This window comes from Nansenia antarctica (genome assembly GCF_963989245.1).
Source record: "Nansenia antarctica genome assembly, chromosome: 4".
NCBI lineage: Eukaryota > Metazoa > Chordata > Actinopteri > Argentiniformes > Microstomatidae > Nansenia > Nansenia antarctica.
Window position 1 is genome coordinate 6873064 of NC_137689.1, and position 10000 is coordinate 6883063.

The window sequence follows — 10000 nt, forward strand, 5'->3', positions numbered from 1 at the left end:
TTCAAGACCTCCTCTGTACCTGAGTGTGCTGTGTTCAAGACCTCCTCCAGTCTCTCTTGACTTCGTTTCAAGTTGCACTTTCCCGTGCCAGATTTAAAGGTGGCCGTGGTCTTAATCCGCGGGACACTTGACATTTCTGGTCCTGTTGGACACAGGGAACAAAAACACATGTTGTTAATCCAGGAGAAGCACGACTAAACCCTCAACCTACTTGATGTCTAGGAATCAAACACAAAACATTTTTTAAACGTGAGATTCTCCTTTTCTTTGCTATAAATATAAATATCAATACTGCATTGGAATTATTAAGCACTTTTTCATTACTCTGGAATGGGAATCTCTTTCTTTTGCTAAATATGTATATTATAGTATGTAGATCCACTTTCCCTTATTCTATTAGCCATTTCGGCCTTGTTATGGTTGTAATGTTTTCAATGTTTTGAATTAGTAATGAATGTTGTTGTTTGTTTCTTGTCTGTCTGTATTGTGTCATAATTGTACCCTTATTATTTCTGCTGTTATGATTGTAACATTATGTTAGGACCCTCTCTAAAACGAGATGATACATCTCAAGGGGTTTATCCTAATAAAAGACATTTACAACTAAACACATGTTTTTTTTCGTTGTAATTGTTTACATGACATCACGCTAACGGGACAGAGGCGGATGCAGAGATGTGTGACGTCCTGTACTTGCCCAAGCAATACGACCCGCTGTCGTTCCTTTGAGCTCCAGCCAAGCAGGGCAGAGGCATTCCACAGGTCACTGTATAGGAATCCTCTATCCCTGCGTACACACACACACACACACACACACACACACACACACACACACACACACACACACACACACACAGGGCAAATGAGACCGAGCCCCCAGGAGACAGAAAGGGCCCCCAGCCATAATAGACCGGACGCCAAGAGCAAACAGAAGGCATGCTGGGACAGGAGGCGCTTGCTCTGCTAGCCTGTAGACTGACGGCGGATAGCGTTAGCTCGATGGCTAGCTACAGTGACTCACCACTGCTGATGTGGACCTGTGACTGGCAGGTCAGGTAGCAGCGGTCGCCTCCCTCCTGCTTGCTGCAGTTCAAGGTAGGTTTAGAGGGGGCCTTTGCAGGTGTTAACCCCTCAGCCTCTAGATAGAAACCACAACAAACTCAAAGGTGAAGAGAAAAACTGTGATTGGCGATTGTAAACGGCACACAAAGAGGAGGAGGGATGAGGGAAGGTTCTGGAACACAGAGAAACCTAGTCGTCCCCAAAAACAACAACAACAGGAGCAGCAGCAATCGCCCTTTTGGTGTTTTTTGGTGTCAATTTTAAGCAAAGGGATAGTGAGGAAACATAGAGAAGAAGTAGAGAGAGAAAGAAAGAGAGAAATAACTCAAAGTATCTCCTGTTTTTAAGCCCCCCTCTCAAGAGTTTCAGAATAAAGTGGATGACAGATAATTTCAGACGTCTCACATTTCCCCCAACAGGGCAACTCTGGACCAGGGAGTCATCAGTCTTACCGATACAGTCCTTTTTGTTCCAGTGTAGCTTGTAGCCCGGGTGGCAGTGGCACTCATAGCCCCCCAGGGTGTTCTCACAACCCTGTTCACAACCGCCGTTGTTCACGCTGCACTCGTTTAGGTCTGAGAGAGAGAAGTAGAGAGAACGTCTTTCTGTTAGTAGCCCCTAGAGAGAGTATCTCTCTAACCATACCCTACTTAAACTTCTGAAGGAATACTCATATTTCCACTTCTTTTTGTGAACCATATGAATCTGACCATTGTCTATTGTATATGTTTGTGTTCTAGTGAAATCTTTCATTATATATGCATATATACAGTACCAGTCAAAGGTTTGGACACACTTCAATCCCCATTCAATGGTTCTTCTTTATTTATATATTATTTTCTACATTGTCTATTGTATATGTTTGTGTTCTAGTGAACTCTTTCTATATATACATTATATACAGTACCAGCCAATGGTTTGGACACACGTCCCCCATTCAATGGTTTTCATTTATTTATGTATTATTTTCTTCATTGTAGATGGATACTGAAGACATCAAAACGATGAAAGAACACATGGAATTATGGTAGTAAACCAAAAAGTCTTAAACAAACCAGAATATGTTTTATATTTCAGATTCTTCAAAGTAGCCACCTTTTTTTTGTGGTTTTCTCCCACGTATTCTAGAGAAGAGAATGCTGGGCAGTGTTCACAGTTTCCTTTTCCATTGACACACACACACACACACACACACACACACACACACACACACACACACAGACAGACAGACACACACCAAGCTGATTGAGAGAATGCCAAGAGTGTGCAAAGCTGTCATCAAAGCTAACAGTGGCTACTTTGAAGAATCAAAAAATACAAAACATATTCTGGTTTGTTGAACACATTTCTGTTTACTACATAACACCATATGTGTTCTTTCATAGTTTTTATGTCTTCAGAATTAATCTACAACGTAAAAAATAACACAAATAAAGAAAACCATTGAATGAGAAGGTGTGTCCAAGCCTTTGACTGGTACTGTATATATACTGTATGTGGTGCATATTCTCACACTTCTTAAAGTCTCACCTCCACAATGGGCCAGTCCGTACAGGGTGTAGCCTTTGTTGCACACACACTCAAACCCACCAGGGGAATTCACACAGGTGTGATCACAGGTCCTCTCAAAGTAACACTCGTCTATGTCTGGAATCAAACACACGATGATGTCATACAGTCATACAGTCATACAGTCATACAGTCATACAGTAATGCCTAGTCACACTTCTACTGTGCTATTACACTGAATCCAGCATTTCTACATTAAATCTACATTAAACAAACATACAGTACTTTAAGTTTCACTTAAAAAATACATATCAGATCTCCTCCCACCCTATATTCCCGCAAGGTCCCTAAGGTCAGCTGAGACTAATCAGCTAATCATTCCAAGAGTGAAAACAAAACACGGTGCAGCAGCTTTCAGTCACGCTGCTGCATGCTCCTGGAACAAACCCCCTGAAGAAATCAAACAGACCCAAACCCTTAAAATATAAAAATCTACAGTAAGTTAAAAATATGATTAAACACAAACACTTCTATCAATGTTTTTTATCCATTAACTATTTTCTTATTAAATGTTTTATCTATTTTCTTCTTATATTTGCTTTTATTCATTGTAATTTTTATTTTCTTACTATGCTCCTCTTGCTGTATTTTTAAATAACGTATGTAAAGCACTTTGAATTGCCCCTGTTGTATGAAATGTGCTGTACAAATAAACTTGCCTTGCCTTGCCACTTGCTGAGGGGCTGCGGTATCTAGCCTTTTGAACATTAATGGTAAAGACTAGAAAGCATTTCAAACAAGAAGTATATTAATGACTGTTTTTTACTTTATTATCGGGGAGTAGATCTGTGTGTTGCTTTGTGGTAATGTGGTCTTAACGTTAAGCTTTACAGTATACACACACAAGCATCTTCAGAAGAATCCCTGCAAGTCGATACTGGTGCTGTGTGTAGACTCCCATCCTGCCTTATCTCCCAGGGCACCTACACACACACTACCGGCCTGTCCTACCACAGACCTCTAAGGCCTCTCCCCCGCAGCACGTCAACACACAACAAGGCTGCCTGTCCAGGGGGGTATTCCATCAACAGTATGCTTATTCTTCTCTTCTTAGGTAATTTTTTTCTGAGTGGGGCAGTCCCACTCATATTTTTCCTTTCATTGACAGATACAGTAGAGATTTAGACAGGATGGGTGGGTGAGAGAGAGAGAGAAGGGATGACATGCAGGACACGTCCGCGGCCGGAATCGAACCGGGAACCCTGCGGTTACGTGGTCGACGTTTTAACCCACTACGCCTCCTAAGTGTCTCAACAGGCTTATTCTGATAAATCTCGTGATAGTTATAAAAAAACAAGCCTGGAGTTTCCTTTATATCGACGTTGATGGAATACCCCCCTAGTACTGTACAGCTCTGATCCCCCCCACAGACCACGGGACAGACAGAGGGACAGACAGAGGGACAGACAGAGGGACAGACAGAGGGACAGACAGAGGGACAGACAGAGGGTAGTGACAGGGACAGACAGAGGGTAGAGCCCCTCCACAAACCACAGGACAGACAGGGGGACAGACAGAGGGACAGCCAGAGGGACAGACAGAGGGACAGACAGAGGGTAGTGACAGGGACAGACAGAGGGTAGAGCCCCTCCACAGACCACAGGACAGACAGGGGGACAGACAGAGGGACAGACAGAGAGACAGAGGGACAGACGGAGGTTAGTGACAGGGACAGACGGGGGGGGGGGGGGGGGGGGGGTAGTGAAGAGGCCTACTGCACCTTGGCAGGAGCGTTCGTCCGTCAGCAGTTTGAAGCCCTTCCTGCAGTTACACTCGAAGCTGCCGATGGTGTTCCTGCAGAAGTGGTCGCAGCCGCCGTTGTGCAGCTCAGTGAGCTCACACTCATCTATGTCTGACAGGAACATAAAACATATACACTGTTATAGACTATAGATTATCTATTAGGTGTATGGTGGATTATAATCATTTCTGCAAAAATAAAACAATAAAACACACTTCCTGAATAACATTACATAGATAGACATTCCCCTGGAGGACGGAGGTGAGTGAGGTACTTTGTGCGGTGCGGTGTGTGTGTGTGTGTGTGTGTGTGTGTGTGTGTGTGTGTGTGTGTGTGCATGTGTGTGTGTGTGTGTGCGTTTGTGTGTGTGTGTGTGTGCGTTTGTGTGCGCGTGTGAGTGAGGTACTTTGTGCAGTGTTTGTGTGTGTATGCGTGCATGCGTGTGTGTGTGCATGTGTATGTGTGTGAGTGAGGTACTTTGTGATTGTGTTTGTGCGTGCGTGCGTGCGTGCATGCTTGCATGCGCGTGCGTGCATGCGTGCGTGCATGCGCGTGTATGTGTGTGTCATCTGACCTTTACACGTCTTAGCGTCCGGCTGCAGGGTGAAGCCCACGGGGCAGCTGCAGCGCACGCCTGTGGAGGTGTCCTTACAGGTGCAGTCACACCCGCCGTTGTTCAGGGTACACGTCTCTGGAAGGCCACAGGCACAGCGGGAACGGTATAAGCCCTTTTATAAGCACGTTACGAAATACCACCTCCGTAACATTCGTACATTCTGAGCTGTTCTGAGCACTGCCAGGGGTTGGTATCATGTTTATAGTTTATACTGCGCCTGGTTAGATTACACACCAGTGTGATTTTTACCCTATACCGAAAGACATTGCTTAGATATATAGTAGTAGTCAGTCACACAAGAAAGCTAACAACCGCACTCGCATACATGAAGTAAAAGACAGTGTTTTTTACTAGGTGTTTTACTAGGTGTAAACGTCAACAGAGAACCGCATGTCTGCGCTGTCTACATACAGTTGGCTACTCCCCACGCCCATTTCCCTCCTAAACGGAAGGGAAAAAACATGTGAAATGTACCACTCTGTCACAAAAGCATATTTTTTCGGAGGAGAAAATCAAGGGTGAGAAAGCGGAGGGGTAGTCACAGCCGTAGTCATTTCACAGTTTGCTCTAAAGACTGAGGAATGCCTTGGTCCGCCTGGGCGTACTCCTCTCAGACTCCCCCTTTGAAAACACTCCTGTCCTGGCTGGTTTCTCGGCAGAGCTCAGCCCAACGATAGTCAGGCTGACAGAATCACAACAGCTAAGTCAGTCAGTCGCTGAGGGTGTTTAGTCCGTTTTTTTTAGGTTTTTTTTAAGGTTTTTTTTCTGAGTGGGGCAGTCCCACTCATAATTCTAATTTTATTAGACAGATGTAGTGAAGACAGACAGGAAAGTAAGGAGAAGAAGAGAGAGAGAGGGCATGGGCCGGATTCGAACCCAGGCCGACATGGGCATATTATGTGTGCACTGTATACCGCAGTGCTAGACCACCCCAGGCCATGGTGCTAGACCACTGGACCACCCCAGGCCACGTGTTTAGTCAGTTTAGTTTTAGTTTACTGTATGTAGACAGTGTGATTAGGTGACGGCCATTACCCATGAGCAGCCTGCGCTTGACCCGCTTGTCCACCTCAGCGAAGGACGTGGCGTTGTGGTCAGAGCTTTCCATGGCCGCCTCGTCGCGCTCTGTCGTACACACAGTCGGTGACCGCCACACGCCAACAAACACAAACACACAAAAAATAAAACACAAACACAAACATAGGTCAACAGCGTTTTTTTAGCTTCACTCTCTCTCTCAACTTTACGTTCAAGTTGAGCAGTCCTGATCCTGAACTGACACACAGTCAAGGCACCCGCACACAGTGCATACTGTAGCTGAAGCTAGACACTCCTGGGTGTTTGTGTGTGTCTTGTGTGTGTCTTTCCCCTCCGTATTCTCCATTCAGTGGCATGTTTACACCCTGAAGGTATGCAGTGAACACTGTCTGTGCGTGTGGTAGATACACAGATAGCTAGCTACAGGAGGTGGAACTGGAAGATGGGAGCTGGAGACAAGCGCCAAGCGCAATAATCCTGGACCTCACACACACTAGCCGCCGCGGGACAAACAGATACTAGCTTACCAACAGCTGCCTCCTCTCCTCCCTTCCTGATGGGCTGGCTGATCCTTATCACAACCACGGTGTGGAAACGACAATAAACTACACACTGGTGGGCTAGGAGTGGGATCGCTATTTCATCTACAGGCTCGAGATGTGATTATTCAAACTGGTTTCGTAGAGGGAAAGTATCACTATGGGGGACAAGGGTCTTACAGAAGTCTTACAGATGGGGGGGGGGGGTTTGGCTGCAAGTTTGCTGAGGGCTAAACGGCAGTTTGTTTAGCAAGGTTCCGACGTTCGCTAGCCTTTGGCACCAATTCCCTAATGCGAGAGGGGGTTGTGATTGTGCGATGTGATTGGTCAGCTCTCTTACCTACACAGGACCTCCCGTCCGCGTTCAGGGAGTACCTGACGTGACACCTGCAGGTGGGCCCCAGGTCCGTGTCCTCGCAGGTGTGCTGGCAGCCCCCGTTACCATGGTTACAGGTCACTAAGGGGGGGGGGGTCACCGACGAACGACACACAAACAAACAATTCTCTGGTCAGTTCCACCACAATTCACACAGTTCAAAACAAAACAAAAGCAAATGTAAATCTAATAATAATAAAGTTAAACTGCTGGTTGTTGGTTCTCACGTACAGATGCAGCCTCTCTGGTTCCTGGCCAGCTCGAACCCAGGGCGGCACTCACAGGCCACGCCCCCCTTGGGCGTCTCCTTGCAGATGTGAGCGCAGCCGTGCTCCTTGTTCATACAGCTGAGGCCCTCTGGTATGGAGAGAGAGAGAGAGAGAGAGAGAGAGAGAGAGAGAGAGAGAGAGAGAGAGAGAGAGAGAGAGAGAGAGAGAACAAGAGAGAGAGAGAGAGAGAGACAGAGACAGTACCAGTCAGAAACCAGTCCAAACTTTTGACTGGTAAACGGACTGCACGTATATAGCGCTTTTATCCAAAGCGCTTTACAACGGCCTCTCATTCATCCATTCACACACACACACACACACACACACACACACACACACACACACACAAACACCAATGGCGGCAAGCTACCATGCAAGGCTCATGCCGGCCCGCTCACTGGGAGCAATTTGGGGTTCAGTGTCTTGCCCAAGGACACTTTGACATGTGGCCAGCCTGGGCTCGAACCGCCGATCTGCCAACCTTGCGATCATTCGACGGTGGCTCTACCTCCTGCGCCACAGCCGCCCCTTACTGGTACTGTAAAAGTACACAAAGATGCTATCACTGTGAAAAATATCGAATTAAACAAAGACGTTACAAAATACATTAAAGACCGTTTCCTTCCTATAGATTGAGATTCAGATTTGATGACCTATTTTAATTTAGACCTACGCTTCATCTGCAAACGCGGAGGGACAAACAATGCCACTGCCTAGGGACGTTGGCCATTCAACTGACGCGCGAGTGCAGTGGACCCATCAAATGTGCCACTGCAAATGGAGGGGGCCGGCCTGGCTTTTCTTCAAGCCTTATTACGACGAGAGAGGAAAGCAACCCAAGCAGGGGGAAGAGGACAAAGAGTAAAGCCAATGGGCAGAGAGAGAGAGAGAGAGAGATATATAGAGAGAGAGAGAGAGAGAGAGAGAGAGAGAGAGAGAGAGAGAGAGAGAGAGGGAGAGAGAGAGAGAGAGAGAGAGAGAGAGAGAGAGAGAGAGAGAGAGAGAGGGAGAGAGAGAGCGGTTCCTCAAAGGCGAGAGCACAGGCAGAAACAAAGCTAAGAGCTACACTTTGACTGGAGATAAGATGATCAGAGCAGTTATGTTGAAAACAAATGCTATTTTGTATATTTTTGTCTTTCAGTAGAGAGACCTGCTCCCTTGGCAGTTATTTCAAGTAGGAACAGTAGCAGCTGCGTTTCACTCAATGTTTCCTTTCTTATTTCGACAGTCCTATTACTTAACATCTTTGGTGTCAACTTGCTACACCAATCACAGAAACACAGTATCATCATCATCATCATCAGATGACAATACCCCGTTCGCTAACACCACTCACACAGGGGCTCATTGACCTTCCCCCTTCCAGGCCACCGTAGGGAACCTCTGCTTTCAGCTTCTGCGGTAACGGATGAGTGGATATGCTGGTTGGATTTAAGCTAGCTAGGTTTTAGCCAAAGGAAACCCAATGGGGTGGAAAGCCCCTTGCATCTCTCAGTTCAACGTAGAAAAAAAGAAAAAACAATACTTGTGACTGAGAAGCTACAGACACATAAAAAAAGAAGGAGCTTTATTCTTTTCTATGACACCGGCTACAAAGGCCCAAGTGTTGCAGTTATTAACTTGTTTTGTTCCCCGGGACACGGGGATCCTTTTCCCACAGCGTGGGTCCTTTAGAGCCCGCCCGCTCCACAGAATGCCGCCGCGGAGAGGCGACCCGACTTAAAAGCTGTCGTCCCTCATTGTGCTGTCAATCACAGCCTTGTCTGTGAACATTTCAGAATTAGCTCCATAATTCTCAACTGTGCCCCTGACACGGCTTAATACCTTTACACATTTAAACACACACACACACGCACACACATGCACACACATTCACACACACACACACGCTCGTGCACGCTCATGCACACACACGCTGTGGCAACCACATACACACACAGATGTCAGACAAAGACACACAGACACACACACACACACACACACACACACACACACACACACACACAAACACACACAGAGTATCCTAACACCATGTCCTGCAGACAGGAACAGAAGCTGACCCAAGGGTCTATCCTGCTGGCCTTGCACCGTGACAGGACAGACGGACAGATGAACAGACGGACAGACGGACAGACAGACGGACAGACAGACGGACGGACAGGCAGAGAGAGGAGTGGCAGAGCGGGTACCCAGGTGTACTCACCGACAGAGCGATGGATGCACGTGTGCTGGTTGTCACTGAGGAAGAAGCCATCTTTGCAGTGGCACTCATAGCTGCCCATGGTGTTGACACACGTATGCTGGCACCCTCCGTTGTTGAACACACACTCGTCCACATCTACAAGGGGGAGCCATGGTATTAAAACATGGCATATTAATATGAATAGGCAACTGGTCAGGCTAGGCTAGACTTGACATGACATTTAAACACAGCATGAAGAAGAACAACAGCAGCTCTGCTTACTTGTCACAAACCTGTTATACAATCAAATGCATCGGCAGGTGAATAGAAACTAACTTTCATATAATGCATCATGTTTTTTTTTCTTCTTCTAATACCATTAGAATAAAGTTTTTTGCAAGCAACAGGCTGATTTCCTTAAAGTTTTCAACCTAAGCATACTTGACATTGAGTGCCAAACTCTATGTTGACCTTATAGTTAGTTATAGAAACATCTCTTACCTAGACAATTATGTCCATCGTGCGCTAAATTGAATCCATCATGGCAAGTGCACCGATAATTGCCTGGTATGTTGTTACATTCGTGCACACAGCCACCGTTGTACTCC

The 10000-nt window shown here is 46.3% G+C and overlaps 1 protein-coding gene across 1 annotated transcript in view; it reads right to left on the minus strand.

Moving 5' to 3' along the window:
- Nucleotides 1–10000, minus strand: part of scube2 (signal peptide, CUB domain, EGF-like 2) — a gene marked incomplete at both ends in the record, with an annotated part of 24167 nt that overhangs the window by 12334 nt on the left and 1833 nt on the right. Inside the window, 12 exons of the mRNA XM_080528604.1 lie at nucleotides 20–126; nucleotides 694–787; nucleotides 1022–1138; nucleotides 1515–1637; nucleotides 2593–2709; nucleotides 4352–4483; nucleotides 4947–5063; nucleotides 6024–6113; nucleotides 6906–7022; nucleotides 7173–7298; nucleotides 9414–9548; nucleotides 9894–10000. The exon at nucleotides 9894–10000 is cut by the window's right edge and continues 19 nt beyond it. Coding sequence (XP_080384730.1) covers nucleotides 20–126; nucleotides 694–787; nucleotides 1022–1138; nucleotides 1515–1637; nucleotides 2593–2709; nucleotides 4352–4483; nucleotides 4947–5063; nucleotides 6024–6113; nucleotides 6906–7022; nucleotides 7173–7298; nucleotides 9414–9548; nucleotides 9894–10000 — 1382 coding nt within the window. The remainder of the gene's footprint in view (nucleotides 1–19; nucleotides 127–693; nucleotides 788–1021; nucleotides 1139–1514; nucleotides 1638–2592; nucleotides 2710–4351; nucleotides 4484–4946; nucleotides 5064–6023; nucleotides 6114–6905; nucleotides 7023–7172; nucleotides 7299–9413; nucleotides 9549–9893) is intronic.